The following is a 23,170-nucleotide window of genomic DNA, read 5'->3' as shown; positions in this document are numbered from 1 at the left end:
TGAAATTTGGTCCATGTGTACTACTGGTTAGTATGTATTAACTTGCAAAACTACATAAATACAGGTCACTACAGTAATTTATCAAACTTGCAGGAAGTTTGGTGTATTGTCTCCTGAGACCAAACCATTATTAAAACTGGATAGACTTCTTTGCCATAATAAACCCTGGTTGCCTGTATACTTTGGTTCTACTTGGCCAAAAGGTAGCGTTATTACAGGAAAAAAATAAAGAAAAAAGAACATTACTATTCAACCAAATAACAGTACCAAATAACCTGAACATTTGCATGCTATGTCAAGTCCATAAAGTTCATGATTAGCGTTCAAAAAATGGTTAAAAAACAGTCACAAGAAACCTGTTTCTGATATGATCCTGGTCCCTGTGGATTGCCTAATTCAGAAAGTGGCTGCTATTTTGAATGGTGAATTTTTTACTTTTTATTTTGCTATTGACATAACTCCATACTATGATGGTCCAGTCAGTTGCTTTCCAGGAAGGAGGGCCTGGGTTCAGATCCAACCAGGGCCTTTTCTGTGTGGAGCTTGCATTTTCTGTGGGTTCCTTTTATTGCATTAAATGGACTTAACCAAACCAAATTGGCCTCTCAACCAAATTCTATTTGATATTCTTAATCAGAGGTGGAGCCTTAAGGCAGCCTTAAAAGCATCCCATAAAAGACAGATAAAGAATGAAAAATCTGATCATTTGAAACAACATGGGTGAAATGCTTCCCAATGAGGGAAAGGGTGCCAGTGAAGGGATTAGTTAGTGGGGTCCCACTTTTAGAAGACGCTTCCTGGAGGTGACAGCTGTTTGTGAGGGGAGAGGTTGAAATGTTATATGGATGGTAAAGAAGAAGAAAGTGGATTGGTGTCATTAGAATTTGTTGGCGGAACAATATCATGTAAGTTATAGGGTGAGGGCATATGAGAGGGTACCACTAAGGTGTTATTTCTGTCAGGAATACAGACATGTAGCTGCAGTATGTAGGAAAAGGGTGCACAGATCCAGAAGGTGTGGGAAGGATGGGTGTTCAGACGAGGATTGTAGGTTGTCTAAAGATCATGGTGGGTGTTAAACATTGTGAGAGAAGGAAGATGGAGAGTGAGGTAGAATAGGCGAGAGCAATGAACAAAATATCATTCTGAAGCAGCAAAGAGAGTAAGGGGAAGAAGAGAAGGGAAAAACGAACAGGACAAAGTAGGGACAGAGGAAAAACAACAAGTGGGATCTGACAGGGAAATTATGAATATGGATCGTAGAAGTTTTTTGGCATTTATAGCAATGTTAATAAATTATGCAAGTGGAAGACAGAGGATTCGAATGGTGGTGGACGCAGCAAGGGAAATCTTGGGTATAACTAACGTGAAAGGGGATGAAATCAAGGGAATTTTGGAAAAAGGGCTTGGGGGGAGTCAGACTCAAATAGGACAATGCTAAAGGAAGAATGTGACATTGGGAAAGGGAGAGAGTTTATAATTTTATAAATTTGTTTTATTAAACGAAGAAATAAATCCCAAAGAAATGACTACGTACACTCAGTAGGTGACGGTAATGCACTTCTAAGTTTTTAACCCCATTAGACAAACCTAAAGAAGAAGAAGAAGAAAAATAAGCTTGTCCCTGACGCAGCGAAACGTAAGATGGTTGTCGATTTCTGACGTCAGAGAGGGGGCGAGCCTTTTCGTGTGTAGCCCGATCGGGGCATCAAGCTAGAATCTCCTTCAGGGTTTCACGGTAGGAAAGTACTGGTCGGTCACGGCCTCCTGTCGTGTGGTGGAGGGAGTCATGGCGGCTCCGTTGGCGCAGTTCGATGAAGACTGGCAGGATTTCTACGAATTCCAGCCAGTCTCGGGGCCGCAGATGCGACTGGACCACGACAACTTGAATGTCGAGGAGGTTCAGAGCCTTTCAGAGGATTTTACCGACTTTGACAAAGGTTCATCTGGGGAGATAGGCAACTTCAAGTCTATGGAGGACCTTGTAAGCGATTTCGACAAGAAGCTTGCAGTATGTTTCCAGAACTATAACAACAAACCCGAGAACATTGCCCCTGTGAAACCCATAACGGAAGATGATTTTCTGAAGAACGACGAGTGAGTAGTTATGTTAACTAGCTTATTCAATTAGCTAGCGAGCAAGATACCACTGTTAGCTAGCAGTCGCTAACGTACAGGCTACAGAATCGTTTAGAATTTACCAATCACAGTCAGCACCACTAGACTAGCTAGTTAGCTGACTTCATAGCTAACTGTTAATGTAGCTAGCTACCGTTATGTGCCTAGTACAGTAACTAGCTAATGTAACGTTAGTTAGGCTAAGGTTAGCTAAGTTAAATGTACAGTTAACGTTAGTCTAAGTTAGAGCATTCCAAACGTAACGTATCGAGCTAGCTAGCTATTGTTGGTGAAGTGGCTATTATTTGTTGCATAAACGTAGCTGTTTTTAACTAGCTAGCTGTGTAATGAATGTTGTCATTTTAAAACTTGGCTAATGTTTACAGCTAGTACGTGGCGAGGTAGCTCGCGAGCTAGCTACTGTCGGTTTCAACGTATTGGTAGCTAGCTAGTTAGTTTGGGAGAGAAGAGTGGGCCAAGAAAAAGCGGCTCGGCAATTGTTTGTTTGCTAGCTAACGCTAGCTAACGTTAGCTAACTTGCTGGTACACATTTTACGCGTTTGTAAACGTAAGGGGCATGTGTATTTGTGCATTTATTTATTGGATATGGACACAATGTTTTTTTGTTCCCATTCCAGAGTGCAGAGATGAAGGAATGATTGTTGCATAAACGTTTTGTCAAATAATACACGGACATTTACAACAATGTAGAAATTAGGAAAATGTTCACACTTTATCAAGCCCAAGTTATCTGTTTTCATCCTTCGGTTTGTGGAAGTGCTCCTCTGAATACATAATTATACAGGTTTTATATCATGCATAATGTATCGATATGGGGTGCCTGTCACCATTTCCTTCTCAAATGAGAATGAGCCAGTTCCACACACTGCTGCCAACTTTTTCCCACGGAAAGTAGCTAACAAATGCTTTCATGGGATAACTAGAAATCGCTAAATGACGTCATGCATTATATTTATTACGTACTTAGTCGTTCCTGCTAAATGAACCAGGGCAACCATAAAGTGTATTTTATTGAATCATATATTACAGGGTCATTTTATATGGGCATTTTTTATAAGGGCAATTCCACTGTAATGTCATCCTGAGCATGAAAAGATAAACTTAATTAAACTTGTGTCGCAAATGTAGGCTAACAACAGGAAAATGCTTAAATTTTGTGTCCAAATGTCACATCCATAATGCTGGAATTTCCCATAAATCACTGTAGTCCTATCAATGTATTGCAATGTATTACTCCTGAATTACACCAGAGGTGTTCTTGAAGGCCGCTCCAAAACTGTCTTTAGAAACATTGTTCGCAATCCCTTGTACATACTTAATATTTTAATTAAACTTTTGTTTATCTCACAATTACTCACTTTTTAAAAGTCTGCTTGCATTTTCTATAGTTTAAAGTAGGCTACTTTATTCCTATTTGCTGTAGTTTCATGTTGTTCCCAAGGAGACGTATCATAGCCTTATTGATACATTTCAATATTTTCTTTCGGTTTCCAGATTGTCTGACAACCTCTTTTCACTCAGTCATAAAGGATAAAAACATGTCAATGTCTATATTGGCAAATAGGCTTGTTTTACCGTAGTTTTCCCTGAGAAAAAAACATGGCATTGAAAATGAATGAAATGCGCTACATCATGCAATATCTTCAGCGATTTCACCCGACTTTGGGGCCATTGAGTCGATTTGACTGACAATAAATGTGGAGGGGGAAGCAGAGCCCTAACCTACGGCTCGGTGGGGAAGGATATGCACCGCTGTGTGAAAGTAGCCTACATTGAGTGTAGGCAAATGGAAAATTGACTGATATTTCATCTGAAGACACGCCCGCTGGTACATGATGACATCAAGTCTCGTAAAGTCTTGTTTTACCGAAGGTGGATGGACTAAAACTTTGGCGTGAAAATACACCAAAAAAAATTGCAATTTTATAAATTGTTTGGAATATATACTTTAAGTTGTGTATATATGGTTATGAAGCATTGAGGAAAAAGTGCTTCCACCTTGACAATGAACTTTATCCCATCTTTCTGAAGACTCTTGCCCATGTTTTTGTGTGCGTTTACTTTGAGTTCTGACTTTTTTGTGAAGCCAAGAGGATGATGCCATCCCTTTATTTAGGCTGTACATTTAAATAGATGCCAAAACATTTACTAAACATCTGTTTTCGTGTTGGTGACAGTTAACCCGTATGTGGTGTTCGGGTCTGTTGGACCTGTCCTCAATGTTTACTAAAAGAAAAATAATACAATTAAGTATTTTTTCAACCTGAGACTTCATTGGCCTTGGCTCATTTTCTGTGAAGAACATGTAAAAATACAATAGTCTGCCAAATGACTAAAATGTAAAATGTAATACGTGGTGTTCAGGTCCACTGGACTTGAGAATAGTAAAAGTATGGAAATTATTGGTAAAAGCAAGTAAACATGGTCACTGTCTTGCTCCGGCCTGTCCTTGGGCTCCGTTACTTTGCCTTTTTAATGGACTCTGGATGTATGGTGAACAGCCCCCTTTTGTGAGGAAAAGGTTATAAGAAAAATGTAATGTTTTTTGAGTTTCTGTTTTGAGTACAATTTTTTTTAAATTATTTTATTTTTTATTAGATTTTTACTACTGAACTTAATTGTTGGTAAAATATGGAATTCTGTTGAGGCCATCAGAAAAGACAAAAAGTAACAGTTTGGGACAGACACAGGTGAGGCTAGAACAGCCTTCGAAAACAGCTTCTTTGTAACAATGTAAGGGCCGATGTACAATTGTCCCATGGCAAAACATGCCAGATTTCTCGCAGGCCACCCTAATATATACTCTAGGTATCTGAGAGTATCTAAACTGGACATAATTGAAAAGTGGTTTGATAATGCTGGCTACTACGTCTGTCTTCCTCTAGAATCTGGAACGCTTTGACTGATAACTATGGCAGCGTGTTGCCGGTGGACTGGAAGACATCACACACTCGCTCCCTGCACCTCCCTGCCCTTAACCTTGTCGAAAACAGGGTGAGTCTGATTTCCGGCCCTTAACCTCTGCCCCAGTGTAAAAAGGTTGAATTTGATCTCTACAGTGAAAAGACTTGCAGTAGAAGTGCCAGAGGCCAGTGAAATCCCTCCATGCCAGTGGTGCCCTAGCCCCATTCATACTATGCACTGTCATCAGAAAAGGTTGCCATTTTGCTGAATGTGGGTGTTCTGTGTAAATTGGCCTTTTATATCAGTGGAGGGGCTTTAGGAGCCATATCACTGAGCAGTAATGCAGGTTTGTCTCCGGCAGATGCAAGATGATGTGAACCTGGATGTGTCTGATGACGAAGAGCTGAGGGAACAGCTGGATATGCACTCCATCATCGTCTCCTGCCTCAACGAGGAGCCTCTGTTTACTGCTGAGCAGGTACTGCACCAACGCTGCACCAACACTGCATGCCAGTCCTGGGTGAAATACGTAATCGTTTTGGATTCTGTGATTTACCAAGCTTGCCTGGTGATTTGGAACCTATGACATGTTCTCAAAAAGTGTAAACCTGGCCTTTTCGTCCTCTTAGACATTTGACTAGGCAAAGAAAAGTATTTGAATCCAAAACAATTACATTGGCTTCAGTTCCCATCATTCTACACTCAATAACCCATAATGACAGTGAAAATATGTTTCTAGAAATATTTGCTAATTTATTAAAAATCAATAACTGATCTCTCATTTACATAAGTATTCAGACCCTTTGCTGTGGCACTCCTAATTGGAGTCCATCTGTGGCAAATTGAATTGATTGGGCATAATTTAGTAAGGCACACACCTGTGTAGATAAGGTCCCACAATTCACACTGCATGTTAGGACAAAAACTAAGCCATGAAATCCAAGGAACTCTCTGTAGACCTCTGTGAGGGTGTGAAAGAATTTCTGAAGCTGTGAGTGTTCCCAGGAGCACAGTGGCCTCAATAATTGTGAAATGGAATAAGTGGAACCACCACGACTGCCTAGAGCAGGGGTGCACGACAGCAGCTGATTCGTTTCAGGATTTTGTGCTTCTGGTCTTAATTATTTAATTGACTCATATCTTATCATGTGTATGAGTACTGACTACAGCTGCAAATGGTTTTACTGTGCTCTAGTACAGGCTTGAACACGTGTAATGTATACAGTATGCAGACCAGCCCTCAAGGACCTGAGTTGTGCACCCCTGGCCTAGAGTTGGCTATCCGGCCAAACTGAGTAACCAGGCAAGACCCAACGTCACACTAAGAGAGCTTTGGAATCAGGTTTTCACTTGTCATTATGGGTTATTGCATGTAGATTGATTGGAAGACACATTGTCTTCTTTTTTTGTAGGTAATTGAGGAAATTGAGGAGATGATGCAAGAGTCGCCGGATCCAGAAGAGGAAGAGACGCCATCACAGTCCTGTGACCTGTCACTGCTCTCTCAGGAGATCCAAACGTTAAAGAGTTCCAGCGCCAACAACGGCTGTGAGGAAAGTGAGTACCGTCCACAGATGTGTGTGTGCGTTTCTGTGTGCCCATGTGTGTCTGCTTGTTGTGGCTTCCAAGCCCGATATAGCCACTGAGTCCCAACCTTTCACAAAGTTTCCAATGCCCCTGGTTTTCTTCTGTTAGATCTACTGGAATCTGTCAATGTTTTTGGAGGAGCTCAAAAATAATCCACTGTTAGAAGTGTTGCAAGTGGCATATACAGTGCATCCGGAAAGTATTCACAGCGCTTCACTTTTCCCACATTTTGTTATGTTACAGCCTTATTCCAAAATGGAATAAATTCATTTTTTTTCCTCAATTCTACACACAACACCCCATAATGACAACATGAAAGAAGTTTTTTTTTTTTTTTTTTTTTGTTAATTTATTAAAAATAAAAAACTAAGAAATCACATGTACATAAGTATTCACAGCCTTTGCTCAATACTTTGTTGATGCACCTTTGGCAGCAATTACAGCCTCAAGTTGTTTTTAATATGATGCCACAAGGTTGGCACACCTATCTTTGGGCAGTTTCGCCCATTCCTCTTTGCAGCACCTATCAGGCTCCATCAGGTTGGATGGGGAGCGTTGGTGCACAGCCATTTTCAGATCTCTCCAGAGATGTTCAATCGAATTCAAGTCTGGGCTCTGGCTGGGCCACTCAAGGACATTCACAGAGTTGTCCTGAAGCCACTCCTTTGATATCTTGGCTGTGTGCTTAGGGTCGTTGTCCTGCTGAAAGATGAACCGTGTCCCCAGTCTGAGGTCAAGAGCACTCTGGAACAGGTTTTCATCCAGGATGTCTCTGTACATTGCTGCATTCACCTTTCCCTCAGTCTCCCAGTTCCTGCCACTGAAAAACATCCCCACAGCATGATGCTGACACCACCATGCTTCACTGTAGGGATAGTATTGGCCAGGTGATGAGCGGTGCCTGGTTTCCTCCAAACATGACGCCTGGCATTCACGCCAAAGAGTTCAATCTTTGTCTCATCAGACCAGAGAATTTTGTTTAGACGGGCGGCCAGCTCTAGGGAGAGTCCTGGTGGTTCCGAACTTCCTCCATTTACGGATGATGGAGGCCACTGTGCTCATTGGGACCTTAAAAGCAGCAGAAATTTTTCTGTACCCTTCCCCAGATTTGTGCCTCGAGACAATCCTGTCTCTGATTTCTACAGACAATTCCTTTGACTTCATGCTTGGTTTTTGCTCCAACATGCACTGTCAACTGTGGGACCTTATATAGACAGGTGTGTGCCTTTCCAAATCATGTCCAATCAACTGAATTTACCACAGGTGGACTCCAATTAAGCTGTAGAAACATCTCAAGGTTGATCAGTGGAAACAGGATGCACCTGAGCATTTTGAGCTTCATGGCAAAGGCTGTGAATACTTATGTACATGTGATTTCTCAGTTTTTTTATTTTTAATAAATTTTCAAAAATCTCAAAAACGTTTTTCACGTTGTCATTATGGGGCATTGTGTGTAGAATTTGGAGGAAAAAAATGAATTGAATCAATTTTGGAATAAGGCTGTAACATAACAAAATGTGGAAAAAGTGAAGCGCTGTGAATACTTTCCAGATGCACTGTATTTCTGCCTGTGTTTGTCATTGTATCCTAGTGGTTAAAAAACTGGTTTGCTTCCAAACTGCCTCCAAAAACATCCCATCCCAAATCTTGACTGCTTATTCCGGGTAACTATACACCAAAAATATAGAATATAGGCCCTTTAAAACAAATTGTATAGGGCCTATATTCTATACTTCAAGAAATATGCTTTACAAAAAAAGAAAATAAATGATCACTGGACCTTTTTGGCTCCTACACTGCTCCTGCTCCTTTATATTGTGTTTGTGCCTGTCTCCGGTCCTGCTCTTTTGTACAGTGTGTGTACTCTACTCATGCCCCTTTTGTACCTTTTCTCATATTAGTAGAATTAATCAGAATTTTGGCTTTTAGAATTTGGTTGATGTTTGTTTCACAGTGGCATTTCAGACATAACCACCAAACTATTACCACTAACCAAGTACAAAATAAAGTCCTATTGCAGACCGAACAGGACTTTCTTCTCATCTTTGTCAAATGGAGGAATCATTTTGTAGATGGTGTAGCTCTGAAATATGACTAGAAACATGACTTGAAATATGAGTTCTGTAATGTTTTAGTGTTTTTAAGTTCTGAGGCTGCCAAATGTGAAAACTGCAAAGAGGAAGTTCATACGCTCAGAGCAGATTTGACTGGGTGTATGAGTGAGAGCGTGTCTTCCTGTTCAGGGGTTAGACGGCTGTCCATGGCAGAGCTGACGGATTTGCTGGAGGAGGTAGAGACCTCCATTCGGGAGTTCTCTGAGGAACTGATCCAGCAGCTGGCTGTGCGCGATGAGCTGGAGTTTGAGAAGGAGGTGAAGAACAGCTTCATCTCGGTGCTGATCCAGGTGCAGAACAAGCAGAAAGAGCACCGGGAGCTGCTGAAGAGGAAGAGGAGGCTGAGGAGCAGCGGCGGCACCCAGCAGGGCCGGCCCGAGAGAACGCACACGCCCGGGACTGTGAGTCACGCACACGCACGCACATCTGGCACTATGAGTCACGCGCACGCACTACACACATACGCACACACCCAGGACTGTGAGTCACCCACACACACACTACACACATATGCACATCTGGCACTGAGAGTCACGCACACTACACACATACACACATCTGGCACTGTGAGTCACGCACACTACACACATACACACATCTGGGACTGTGAGTCACGCACACTACACACATACACACATCTGGGACTGTGAGTTATGCGCACGCACACTGAATACATACGCACATCTGGCACTGTGAGTCATGCACACACACACTACACACATACGCACATCTGGCACTGTCTGTCACACGCATGCACACTACACACATACACACATCTGGGACTGTGAGTTATGCGCACGCACACTGAATACATACACACATCTGGCACTGTGAGTCACGCGCATGCACACTACACACATACGCACATCTGGCACTGTCTGTCACACGCATGCACACTACACACATACGCACATCTGGGACCGTGTCATTTACATGGACTCACACACCCACCACACGCGCACACACCCACGCACGTGAATGCACTCACTCTATGAAACAAACAAGCACGCACATCCATACTCACAGACACAGACATACAAAGACCCACACTCACACGCTTACCTGGGACTGTTAGTTATGCACTCCCTCACACACAAATACTGGGAAAATGTACATTTCTAACACCGGCACGTGCATACACGCACACAGACACACTCGCGCGCGCACACACACACACACACACACACTCCTCTATGTAGCAGGCAGCAGTAGTGGGACTCAGTTGGAAGCACAGCGGGTCTCCTCTTCTCTTCCCTGTGATACCTGCTGACCCACACACCAGTGTTTATCAGCACTGTGGACTCAAAGAAAAACTACAACGCTAAGCTGTAAATTAATACATTTCCACATACAGTCCCCAGCCAATTCCTTTTTCAATACAATGATTACAGAACTGTCATCTCATGTACATCTTTTGACCTCAAACTCAATTGTCCTCAGTGTATAGCAAAAACAAAGGAATTGACCATGCTGTTCCCATAGTTTGGGAGGGGACTGTATGGTGTGTCTTCATAACCTTTATAACCTGTGATTCGATGCCTTATCTATCCAGCGTGTACAGTAAAAATGAAATTTGTGAAACTCACTTATTTTATTGCATGTTAACACATCTCCGATACTGTTTGATATTATGCGTTCATACATTCTACTAGGTCACTTGGAGCTACATCCCATCTGTTGGTAACCAATTGGCTTTCCTTGTGTATTGTGATAAAAACGTGACGCCGTCTAACTTGCACACTGCTTGTTGGAAGATCAGCTGGTCTCTTTGACTGTGCCTTGCGCTCATCTGCTTATCCGCAGTTAGTGCTGTACTAACGGATGAAATGCACGTAGCGAGCGGTGCTTGTGTACAGGGCTGTGCTGAGGGTCAGTACCCGTCTGCAGCTCTCCCGGACAAGCTTGTCTCATCCTTCCCTTGCTCTGGCCTCTAAGGTTTTTGACTGACTGTTTCACATTGCCTGCTGTAGAATGTTTCACACGCTCTTCTCTCTTTCCTGCACTTCCTGTTCTCTCCTCCTCCTCCTCCCTGCTTCCAGCGCTTCAGCATGGAGGGACTATCCACTGCCATTCAAAATGGCTTCCGCCAAACGTTCGGGAGCTCGAGCGGGGACAAACAGGTGCCCCCATCTCTCTCTTTATCCCTCCCCCTTTGACTCCCACTTTTCCTTCTCTGTGCTTCTTTCTCCTTCCGTCTCTTTGATTGGGCAGTTCGTCAGTCAATCACTTTTAGATTTTAATGAATCTTTTTATACTTAAACCTATTCATAGGTTTCATGTGATGTCACAAGACAACTGTCCGCCATATTGATGACTTGAAACGCTGTTAATTTAGTCTTAGTCAGTTAGTGCCAGTGGTTTTTGGCCTACTTGTAACTTGTGATTTAGCTTAGCTAGCTAATTGGCTCGGGCTGTCTATTTATATGATTATATATGTTATTGTAAATAAAATTGACCTCAATAATGTTTGGGACAAAGACCCAAAATTAATTTGCCTCTACTCCACAATTTGAGATTTGTAATAAAAACAATCACAAGTGGTTAAAGTGCACACGGTCCGATTCTGATAAAGGGTATTGTTATACATTTTGGTTTCACCATGTAGAAATTACAGCAGTGTTTATACATGGTCCACCTATTTCAGGGCATCGTAATGTTTGGGACGCAGCAACGTTAACTAAATTAGTCATATCTTTTTGCGTATCCTTTGTGTGCCATGACTTCCTTGATGTCTGTGACCTATCGACGTCATAAGAGTCTGGATATCTTATTTTCAGGTTGTCCGACAAGTGATACTAAAAATCTTTGCATTTGAATGGACCTTGATTCAGCTGTAAATTATGCTAATACAGTATGGAACACATTTGTTGGCTAATTGGTTTGAAGTTCTCAAGGGTCCAAGTTAACATCAAATGGGCCTCAAACCATTTTTGCTGCTGCCAGATATGCAGTAGATGCAAAAATAATTATTTTCTTTTCTGCCCATATGCAGCACTTCATGCTGCCACCAATGTCCTATGAACCTATTGGAAACACTGGATTGTGAAAAGAAGAATCTGGTCATTTGTCAGTGTGGCGGGGTTCTCTTGGGAACTCCCCAAAAATCGAAAAACTCAGGCGTACTCGGAAAATCTCGGTTTAGTGAGATTTATTTATGCCGGCCTCCAAGACAACACAGTGTGAATATTTACAAAGAAAAAGTTCAAAAAGATGGAAAAACACAGAAAACAAAACACTCTATATACAAAAGGGTTTCCAAAGGAAAAAGGGCATTTACCCACTTGAGTTCTTCAGTAACTCACACGTAAAGCCAACAATTTAAACAATGTTACCTTCTCAGTAACTGAGTCAAGACTCCCATTATAGGGGAACAGCAGCCCCTTTTAAACATATAGCCCCTCCCACTAGGCTTAATTATTCCTTAGAAAACAATTACCTAATTTCCACACAGAATAAAGCTTCTACCATTTATCAAACCAAAATGCATTTTAAACAAGGATCAACTATCTCCTCCTAAACATTTCCCTTAAATCAAAATACGTTATTTACCGTGCAAATTAACGTTACACAAAAATAAACATAATTATACAGATCACGTGATCATGAGAGCGCGTGTAAAGAGACCATTTAAACGATCAGAAAAGTTACGCCTCTGTTTCGCCAACCAAGGTCATGGAGAGGGAGCCGGTTGACGCATATGCCACGCCCTTCAACAAACAGTAAGTCGCTTGTGTTTGTGTGAATGTATGCGTAACTGAACATAGCACTGCCAAGTGTGCACCCTTGGTCGCGCTACTGAAACGGTGGAGAAAAGAGGGAATGATATTGAGGTTTAATTAAATACTTTGTGAGACCGGGAGGGAACGGGGAATGTGTGGTGTGTGTGTGTGTGTGTGTGTGCGTGTGCTGCCCGCATTCAGTGACAGCGCGGCTCCGTCACAGTCAGCAATCAGGAGGGGGGTAAAAAGACAAAATAAAGGCAAATAACATGGTTCGCATTAACTGAAAATGTCCATTTGTTTTTATGTCTTTGTGCAGAAGTAATAATTAGTTTGCTACCTTCTGCCGTCGAACCGAGTAAGCAGAGATCATGTGGTCATCAGTATGGCGACCACAACAGTTCGGTCAAGTGATTGAAATCCATGGGTATGCAATATTTAGCAGCAATTTGTAAACTAACGATTTGTTTTTCTCAAGTTTTCATGTTGTGCCTGCTATTGGTTGTGCAACAGCAGGCTTGTGAGTATATGTTGGGGAGATCAGTTAAACACACAAATAATATTGTATATAATAAGGAAGCCCAATGCGACAATCAATTTGTTTTGAACCCTCTGATAGAGGGCTGATGATAGTTTGCTCATCTCATTTGGACTTGGACTGCTTGTTTCTGTCGATGGCTCCACTTATGTGCACACATCATCCAAATTCCTGGTGACCCATGAGTTGATCAGAAAGCCCCAGGAAAGAAAATTCCTGGAAAAATGAAGTTCATTTTTACCTGATGCTGCTCCAGATAAACAAACACCACCATACCAATCCTCAGTCTCTGGAATACTGAACTATGTCAAAGATCAGGACATTGTGATTGGTTCTTCTATTTGAATTTGAAGATATGCCATGCCATGCCACGACCTTCATCCTGCAAATGTTGAAAGTAGTGAAGATTCCTAGTGCCTGGTAAAGTTCTTGCCAGAAACACAGCTTCATCAATTTGTTCTCAGCAAGCAATATTGTGAAGGGGATACTGTCCTTAGCAAAGACGTATCATTGATATGGAGTTCGTATTTGGTCCTGAAATGGACTTTGTAAACTAGCTCAAGTTGTAAAAACCCGTGTATAAAAATCTAAAAGGGTGAGGTAGAAAGTGATTGATTTCTGACTGAATGCCCCTGCTGTTCTGTCTATCTCTCTTGTTCTCTCTCCCCTGTCTCTCCATCTTCCACAGTTCCTCTCTCTGTTGCTTTCAATCTCCTCCGTTGAGTAGCTTCAATTTGGGATTGTTTTGAATTAACCTGGGATTGGCTGTCACGAGCAACCTTGACCTGGGTTTGGCATCACTGCCAGCCTAGTTTCAATTAGCTTCCACAATCGGCCTTGAGGTGTAATTGGATGGTAGTATTTGATGACAAATCAGTTCATGGTTGGATTGGTTCAATTGAGCATTCTTAGCATTCTTATGGCTGGTGAGTTGGAAATTTCTCCGAACTACAAAGCTTCTCTTGGGCTGAGCTCCAACACTAAGCATGCTGCAAACTTGCCCAAAATATAGCAGGTGTGAAAGGAGCCATTAAGATGTAGAATAGTACATGCTAATAGTTTACATTTATAGCCTGCTATGCCTTTTGGCACGTAAAACTTAAAATTGCCATCCATAAAGCGCAGCATCAAACACTACATGCTTGCCTCCATTTTGCATAGTTTTATAGCTTTGGCAGAGGATGTTGGGCCTGGTTATATTATATCTTCCACCAATCAGTATGTGAGTGCACTTCTCCCCAACAAAATAAAGAAATGCTTTTATTTCCACTTCATGTTTCTTCAAAAGAAAATGCATTGTTTGCAAACAAGCGCAGACACTTCTAACTGGGTGGTTGGGATTTTAAGTTCTAAATGTTTTCACAAACCTAAGTTTTAATTTGGTTATTTGTCCTTTTAACTGGAGATTAGAGGCGTGGTATACAGCGATCAGCCACAACATTAAAAGCACCTGTTTAAACCAGTTTTTTCATGATTAAAAAGGCGCTTCTGTCCACAGAACTGCTGCTCATTGAATTTCTTTGTTTAGATTTTTGCACCAGTCTTTGCAAACTCTAGAGACTAGTGTGTGTGAAAATCCCAGGAGATCAGCAGTTTCTGAGATATTCAAACCATCCTGTCTGCCACCAACAATCATTCCACGGTCAAAGTCAAAAGTTAGATCAAATTTTTTCCCTGATTCTGATGGTTGATGGTAACATTAACTGAAGCTCCTGACCCGTATGTACATCACTGTATGCATTGCACTGCTGCCACACAATTGGCTGATTAGATAATTGCATGAATAAGTTGGTGTAATAAAGTAAAAATGTTCCAAATAAAAGTGCTCTGTGAGTGTATATACACTTTAATATTTCATTATATGATACGTGTACTTGCATAAGCAAAGTTTTAATAGTTTTAATTTTTGAATTAAAATGGAAATCTTGTAAGCTCATTGGGAGGGGGATGCATCGTTTTGTTATCCAAATATTTTTGTTCGTACTGGTGTTCATGATGATGTCTATCTTAACAGATGCTCCAGGACCTGTAGAATTTTTCATTAAAAATAAAGACTACCTGCCATATTTAAATCCTACATCAGTTTCACCCTTCTTCCCTCCATTGGAATTACATGGTACTGCATGTGGTGGTATATATATATTTTTCTAAATATGAGAAATTCTACAGGTCCTGGAGCACCTGTGAATATAGACTTGATCAGTCTAGCTCGTACCAATATATTTAAATGACAAAAGAATGCAATAGGCTTACACGATTTACATTTTCATTTAAAAATGTAACTTGAATGCAATTCACTTATGATTATCTGCTTATGTTAGTACACATAACACTTCATATTTCATTTTATGATTATAGACAAGTTACAGTTTAAAGCATTTTTAATCATGATAAAACTGGTTTAAGCAGGTGTTTTTTGATTTTGTTTTGGCTGATCGGTGTATGTAGGAGATCTATGTCAGCGTCAGTAGTGGAGAAAAGCAAGCAGAGAACCTAAAATTGAAAGATGTCATAATGACTAGAGAGTATCCAGCACAACGTCAAGCCTGGACCTGAACACCTCTAGGTGCTACGTGAACTGGAACGTCTTCACATTGACAGCTCTTTGTAAAGATGATTAAAAAGAATAAATACACCTTTATGCTGCCTCAGTAAGTCATAGCTTTTCAGAAAAATAACTCCTTTTGATTTTATTATAGATTTTTGTCTTCATAAAATAACTTACTTAGCTGAATTAACAAAGTTATGGAGTATGAATTTTAACACTTAACCATTGATTTGATTACTCTTTCAATATTCCTTCCTCTGATTTAGTTGTTTTATTTTCCCTCCTCCTATTCTCTTACCTGATTATCTTTTTCTTTCCTCTATCTCCCCGGTGAAAAATGGTGACCTGCTGGTTTAAAGCTGTTGCTCTCTCTCTCCTCTATCTCAGTACCTGACCACAGTCATCCCCTATGAGAAGAAAGCAGGCCCTCCTTCAGTGGAAGATCTTCAGATCCTCACCAAGAGTGAGTGTGACATTCCCACCCAGGCGTGTGCGTGCGTGCGTGTGTGTCTGTGTCTGAGTCTGTATGAGTGTGTGTCTGTGTGTAATAATTATGAACGCCATACATCTGTGTACGTGACCACTGCGTCCTTTCTCTACCGTAACATGCTTTTCAATTGCTTATCAAGTTGTAAAGTTACAGCTTTGCATTCATTCATGTTAGTCCGTACCCTTGCTTACAAACAGCTAACCTATGCTTGATCCTTCAGCAATGTTGCCTGTGCACTGCAATATCTGCCATACCCTGTATCTCATTACTGCCACATGACAATAAGATCCAATAATTCTATAATAAAGCAGAGATTCTATCCTATGATTACAGTGGCTACGTCATCTGACATCCTCATGCAGAATTTGAGGATGGTGGAGCAAAAAGCTGTAGACCGATCGTGGCGTTTTTGCCCGTGAAAAGCCATTCTCAACACGGTTTCTTTTCTTGCTTTTTATTTTTTTATTTGCTATGCAAAATGGTTTGAGAGCGGTAGCAAAAGGGATACAGTTTTCAAGGTGTACTTAATTAGCCTATACTACTTTGTCCACATGCAAGTATTATCTTAGTATTGAAGGTGACACTGGAAATAGTGACCGAATGAATTAATGCTAAAACAATGTTTTTATCGTGGTTGGAGTGCTACGTGTATCATTTACAGTATGTCATGTATTGTTACGATGCTCCCATCGGTTGTGCATTTAGACGTCCATTGTCTGGTTGTAGCAGCTGTCACATTGCACAATTTTGGCCCAAAATATCAGACACTGCCAGTCTTCCGTCAGAGGCTAAGATTCACTAAATCGGCTCACACTGAGAATCCAAGACTGCCGTCATTTAACAGTGGTAGCAGAAGCATTTCTATAAAGAACATCAACTTAATCAATCATTGAGGGAAATTAAGCTACAACCAGTTTTTCATGAGGCCTTTCTGCAAATTGCAGAAAAAGATTGCTTTTTATTTTCGTATTTTACTATTTATTAATTATAAAAAAAGGAAAAGGGCCCTGTGTAAAAGTTTGATTATTCTTTGTTACTTTTTAAAAAGATGATTACTAAGTCCCAGACCCAGGTGATTTACTTGTAAGGGCTTCAATGAGTCGAAGTATGATTCCAGGGCTGAACCTTTTATTCTGAAATAACCATGGGTATAATTGAAGGTAAATGGAACAGTTGAAGTCAAGGCAATGTCTGGAAGACCAAGAAAGATTTCAGATAAAATGGCCTGAGACCTGGTGAGAAATGCTCAGATGAACCCACACATCGCTGCAAAAAAGAGCTCCAAAAACAGGTCTACCTGTTCACAGGACAATACAACATACTGTATTTTAAACAACAAAGGCCTAGATGGCAGAATTGCCAGAAAAAACTACCTCAACACAAAATTAGGCATCTGAAATATGCAAAAGAAAACATTGAAAATTCTGAAGACTTTTGGAACAGTGCTTTGAGCTGACAAAACTGAACTCTTTGGCCACCATCAAAAAAGGTATGTTTAGAGAAAAAAGGGGGTGAAGCCTTTGTAGAGAACACCTTGCCAACTGTGAAGCATGGGGGTGGATCCATTATGCTTTGGGGTTGTGTGCCAACTGGGTGCACAGGAAATATTGTGCGAGTTGAAGAAAGAATGGAATCCACCAAATATCAAGAAATTCTATGTTTAAAGGTCAGTCCAGACATTAAAGTTGAAGAGAGGTTGGGTATTCCAGCAAGACAATGATCTAAAGCATACCTCAAAATCAACCATGAAGTACCTCCAGGAAAGACTAGCGAAGGTTTTGGAATGCCCACCACAGTTCACGGACTTCAATATTATTGAATATCTGTGGAGAGATCTCAGACAGCCGTACATGCAAGGAGGCCGAGGAATATTTCTGAGCTCGAGGTGTTCTGCCAGAGAGTTAATACTCTTAGCCGGCTACGGGAGGATTTTACAAGTTTACGAGCAGTTATAATTGCCTGAAGAGAAGTTAACTAACTGACAGGGATCCCTGCACAGGATCTTTTTCATTTTGTATTATTTAGAAATATTTTGTAAAGAATTACAATAAAAAGTATTCTTGCTTTAAAATTTGAAGAGATGTGACATCTTTAAAGTTAGATGTCACATTTCTTGTTATTAATTGTAAAAGGCTTTTTGACCTGGGATGCCCAAATGTTTTGCACACTGCAGTACATTTTAGGCCATATTGCCCAGCCCTGATACAGGCTTATGTGTGTGTTTGTATTTCTGCAGTACTTCATGCTGTGAGAGAGGACAGTGAGAAGGTGCCTAGCCTCCTGACAGACTACATCCTCAAAGGTAACTTGTTTGTCCATGTTACCCAAAATTCCAAGGGAATCGGTGAAAACTCAACAAAAGGCTGCTCTGTTACATTTGAGGGTTGCACTGCCCTCTGGTGTCTAAAGTATTACGGTAATATTGTATTATTCCCAAAAGTACAATTGAAAGTGCTTGATTTACAAGTCCATCATGGGGTTAGGTGTTAGCAATAATTTTCTTTTCTGATTCTGTATGTAGTTCTGCTGACCCCTGATCTGTTTTTCTTCCTTTTCTGCATTTCTGTTCTGGCTGCATTGTTCTTACTAGCTCTGGTGTAAGAGCTGTGGACATGGAGGTTTGTGATGCACACTGACTTTGCTCAGCGGGAGAAAGCCCCCACCCCACTAACTCTGTGCCCTGCTATACCCAAAATGTGTTTGTGTTGTATCACGCTGTAGAACCCGCAGCACTAGGATGTAATGATGCACTCGGCTCACAATTTGAGAGTTTTTTTGGAATGGAAACAAATTATGACTGTAGAAGACTCCTGAGTCATAAAACGTGGGGGAAAAAAACAAAATGTTTTTACTTTTTAATAACATTTTGTTTTCTGTGCACTGCAAATAATGGATCTTAAACTAGCTTTTAAAAGCTTTTGATTGGCTTTAAAAGCAATGTCTAAATAAAAGTAAATTGCGATGTAATAAGAATAAGCGAAAAAAAATAATGAAAGCGTCCTCATTGCAATAAAGTGCAAATGTCTGAACTTCGTTACTGTAACTCCTTAGTTTGCCACAATACTCAATTTGAAGAGGAAAAAAATCGTAATCATCAATGATCAGTGGTTCTTAACCTGGGTTCGATCGAATCCCAGGGGTTCGTTGAGACCGTCTCAGGGGTTCGGCAGGGGTCAAGACACACACAGTATGGCCATTGTGTACTAATAAAATATATACCTATGTTTTGAAGAAATCATATTTTATTTTTCCAATTACGAAGGGTTCGGTGAATGCACTGATGAAGCTTGCAGGGTTCAGTACCTCCAATAAGGTTAAGAACCACTGGAATAGAGCCTAGGTCATGCTTTTTTTTTTTTTTTTTTTTTTTCAAGAAAATCAGCATGTTAACATTTTCAGGTAACAGCTGAGATCTTTGAAAATTCACAATGTCTCCTGCAGTTAAAAATTAGGACTAAAGTAGCTGGAACTGCAAGGTATGTTTTTGCCAGTGGGGACGAGCATTGAATAAATTCGTATTTTCTTTCCACCACTTCAGTGGACATCTGGAAAGCAGAAAAAAATCACATCCCTGCTATCTATAGGATAGATAGGTTAACACCTCTCAGTTTAACTGACCAGCATCAGTTCTCTTCCAGCCAACACGCAAGTCTCAAGTGTTAAAAAACATAAGGCGAGAAGAAAAAATGCAGTGTCCAGGACAGCCGGTGATGGAATTAGTAGCTTCTGAACAATTAGAATAAATGTTGTGTACATTGGCCTTGTACAAAGATGCATTTGAATATTCAATTTCTTTTTGCGGTATTGAGATACAGGCTGTCTCTGAATGTTTGGCAAAACATCTCTGTGACGGGTGAAAAAGCAGGGATTCTTTTATACGGAATACTGTGTTGCAATTACTAACAAGGATGTGTAAAAATCACTGGACATCCTGGGGTAAAACTAGTCACGTGTATTGTCGTGTTTATGAATCACGGAATTTCATGCCACAATATATTGTCAAAGCCCTACGCCGCACCCCCTCCACTGTGGGACCCTCTTGGCCCACACTATTCCCTCAAGCTTTGTGCATCATTTCATACCATAGAACCCACAGCACCTCCTGTAGCTCTGTGCTGTGTATTTCGTATAGAACCAACAGTGGCTCCTCTGACTGCAGGGCTCCTCTGACTGCAGTATTACACCCTAGAACCCTCAGCACATCCCCCGTGCCCCATGCACTGCGGAACCCTAGAACCTCCAGTGCCTCATCCAGCTCTATGCACTATATAACCATAGAAACTGCGGTGCCTCATTATTTGTGCACTGATGGTTGTGTTGCCTACTTCACTTGACGCATAGTTCATTTTGCCACACCCGAGAGTTCAAGCTCCAAAGATACAGGAGTCTCTTTTAAGAACAACCCTTACAACCCCCCCCCCCCCCCCCTCTCCCCCTTCTTTCTCACCCTCTCACTGTTCTTGTTCTTTCCTGTCCTGTCATTCTTGCTGTTTTGTTAGGCTGCAGAGAAAGGCACGGTCGGACAGGACTGTTTTGTTAGATGTTAGAAAGTGCTGGTGGATTCTGATTGCTTTTTGTTGTATGTTTGGTCCATTTCAGTGCTGTGTCCCACATAGTCCAGGAGGAAGAGCGGAGCTCCAGACGGCTTTTTTGGAAGAGTTTGAGCCTTCAGACCAGAGGATAAGACTTTTCTTTGTGAAAAAACTCAGATGAGATTTGCCTTTTTAAACCTAGTGTTTTATTTTCACCTTTTCCATTTTTGTGTGTTTTAGGTGTTTTAATCTATTGCAATTTTTTTTTCTTCATTTGCATGTCAAGCGTCCTGTATCAATTATCAGTGTTCCTTTTCCAGAGAGATTTGCTAAATTTAGTTTAAAATATTTTCATTAAAGATAAAAAATATAACATAGGTGATTGATATTTAAAGAACAAATTTGCGCACATGTACAGTTTTTATGCAGTTGTTTTTAGAAAGTCTACTATTTTCTCAGCCACAATAGTTGTCAGTCATTAGCTTATTGCTACTGACCCTTATGTGACCCCTCTTCCCCTGTTATCCTGTTTGTAATGCTTACCCTGTTTAATAACCAGTTAACATAGAATTTGCTATGCAGCAGAGTAAACAGCCCGAAAGGTCAAATGGTTCAGGAAGCATGTGGAGGAAGGGATAGTGGTAGGGTTAGTGTTGGGGTAGAGTAGTATAAACTTGGCGTAGGCACAGGGGGTAATGCTTGAGATGATGTAGATGCTTTGGAAGGCAATACTTTACTGGTGTTATAGGTTAGTAGTTTGGCAGTAGTAAAGGCGTCAAGTCATAGAAGTTCTGAGTTGTGTAAGGCAAGGGTAGTGTAGAGATGAAATTGAGTTGCATAGGGCTGGGGTAAGTGTGTAGTGTAAAGTTGGTGTAGTATACTCTAGTGCTAGTGTAGAAGCAAGGCTGGTGTTAAACCCAAGGCTCTTGATTAGTTTTGTAATGGGTAAAATGCTTCTCGACTATACTTCATTTACTGTAAGACTTATTGGTTGAGGACATCACATGATTCTGTTGTTAGCTTTGAACATAAATGTACCAATCAAGCCAGAGTTATTTGGGTTCTGGAGAAGCAGAGTTGTCCAAAACTGTGCTGATGAGCTACATATTTTCATAGCTCTTCCACCATTTCATTAAAAATGTCCCTACCCTAATCACAGGGAAATGTACTCCATCTCCATTATATTTGCAGAAGTAACTGCAATACATATTTCAAATTTGGTCGCATGAATTGTAAATATTTTCAACCACTCTGTGGGGGGGGGGGGGTATTTTGCTTTCCATTCCAAGGTTGCTTTCCATTTCCTCTGGTAGAAAAATGTAATCTAAACATAGCATAGGAACAACAAATCATGAACTCTTGTAAAGAAAATGCCTTGAAGTATTATTTTTAATGATTCTGAGACATTCAACTTTGCAGCACAGTTCTCAGATGTAGGACGTAACTAATTGTCAAAAAGGGATGATTTAAGAATGAACATGAAATGTAAGGCTATGCCTAATGACAAAATCTGGCTAGTCAGTTGCGGTACTCTTGCTGTTTCCACTCTAAATTATGTGGAGACTTTAATGGGTCTATAAATAATGTCAGAGGGTGAGGGGATCCATTACTGGTCTGAGGCCATCAATCTGCCTTGAGAGCTGTAATGCCAGTGCCGTGATTTCCACCCTTAGATTTGTTTACCAGTGTAGTAACTCGTGTTATAGTGGTTCTGTATCGTTGTCAGCGGACATATTGCCCTCGCTGACTGGCTGTAGACGATTGGATTGGTTTTTCTCTAGTAAATGAAACCAGTTGACTTGTGTGTATATTTTTATATTACAACTTATGTAGCAGGCTTCAAACTTTAAGCGTGCACATTCCTGAAAATAGACAGGACAAAAGGGAGTTGGCAGTTATAGCAGTGTTCAGCAGCAAAATAAAGTTGGTTTTTGTTATTCCGAGTGAGGGAGTTGGCATCCAATAATCCTTCGTAAAACTAATAGAATCCTAATGGGCCTCACTCGGGTGTACTGGGGATAATTAACCTTCCTTACGATCTGTGAAGTGGGTAGAGGTCTTTTTATGGTCAAATCCTGTTAAGACATATCAGCTGACTGACACTGCTTAGAGTCCACACTATTATCAATAGAGTTATATTTCTGTAACATGCAAAAAAGGCTGCCTTTATCAATGCCTGGAATTTTGTACATAGGAAAGTTACTTGTTATTTTTAACAGAGCATTATTTTTTTTTCAGCTTTTTGTCAAATAATGTGGTACTATTAATTTATTCTGTTAAGGTTCTTGTTTTGTAACCTCTTTGTCTGTGTTGGTACAAATATTTTGTACCAGATATACTTTTGAGCTCATTTAAGAATAAATTCACTGAGTTTGCTTTGTTGTGGCTTATTTTGTACGTTATCCATGCATCTAGACACAGCATCTAGGATTCATTCTCTGCTCACCATGGAAACGGGGCAAAGCAAGCTTGCTGTATAAGATCATTATATTAAAGAATACCTAATGTTAATACAAGTTTAGTCGAGGCTTGCTTAGTTCTGTTTACTCTGTACTAATGCACTGTTGAAACCTCTTCTACAATATAATGAACACTTCTC

General features: G+C 40.7%; 1 protein-coding gene across 2 annotated transcripts; it reads left to right on the top strand.

The window, feature by feature from the left end:
- Positions 1-1,659: 1,659 nt before the first annotated feature.
- Positions 1,660-22,946, top strand: LOC133128803 (fasciculation and elongation protein zeta-2-like). Of its 2 annotated transcripts, XM_061242606.1 has the most exons (9): positions 1,660-2,097; positions 5,025-5,133; positions 5,405-5,521; positions 6,456-6,600; positions 8,874-9,145; positions 10,784-10,864; positions 15,937-16,012; positions 18,276-18,341; positions 20,639-22,946. In XM_061242606.1, exons 1-9 carry the CDS (start codon positions 1,790-1,792, stop codon positions 20,653-20,655), a joined length of 1,191 nt encoding a protein of 396 aa, XP_061098590.1. In that variant the 5' UTR covers positions 1,660-1,789; the 3' UTR covers positions 20,656-22,946. The 2 variants fall into 2 exon arrangements, with proteins under 2 accessions (XP_061098590.1, XP_061098591.1); XM_061242607.1 differs by lacking the exon at positions 10,784-10,864 and having other exon boundaries at positions 1,663-2,097.
- Positions 22,947-23,170: the final 224 nt, after the last annotated feature.

This window comes from Conger conger, chromosome 5 (assembly GCF_963514075.1).
Source record: "Conger conger chromosome 5, fConCon1.1, whole genome shotgun sequence".
Lineage (NCBI taxonomy): Eukaryota > Metazoa > Chordata > Actinopteri > Anguilliformes > Congridae > Conger > Conger conger.
This window is presented reverse-complemented; position numbering and strand designations above follow the sequence as displayed.

Coding starts and splice junctions, on each gene's coding strand:
- LOC133128803 (XM_061242606.1), top strand. CDS start 1,790: ATGGCGGCTCCGTTGGCGCAGTTCGATGAAGACTGGCAGGATTTCTAC. Junction 5,522..6,455: donor CTCTGTTTACTGCTGAGCAG/GTACTGCACCAA, acceptor CTTTTTTTGTAG/GTAATTGAGGAAATTGAGGA. Junction 16,013..18,275: donor TCTTCAGATCCTCACCAAGA/GTGAGTGTGACA, acceptor GTATTTCTGCAG/TACTTCATGCTGTGAGAGAG.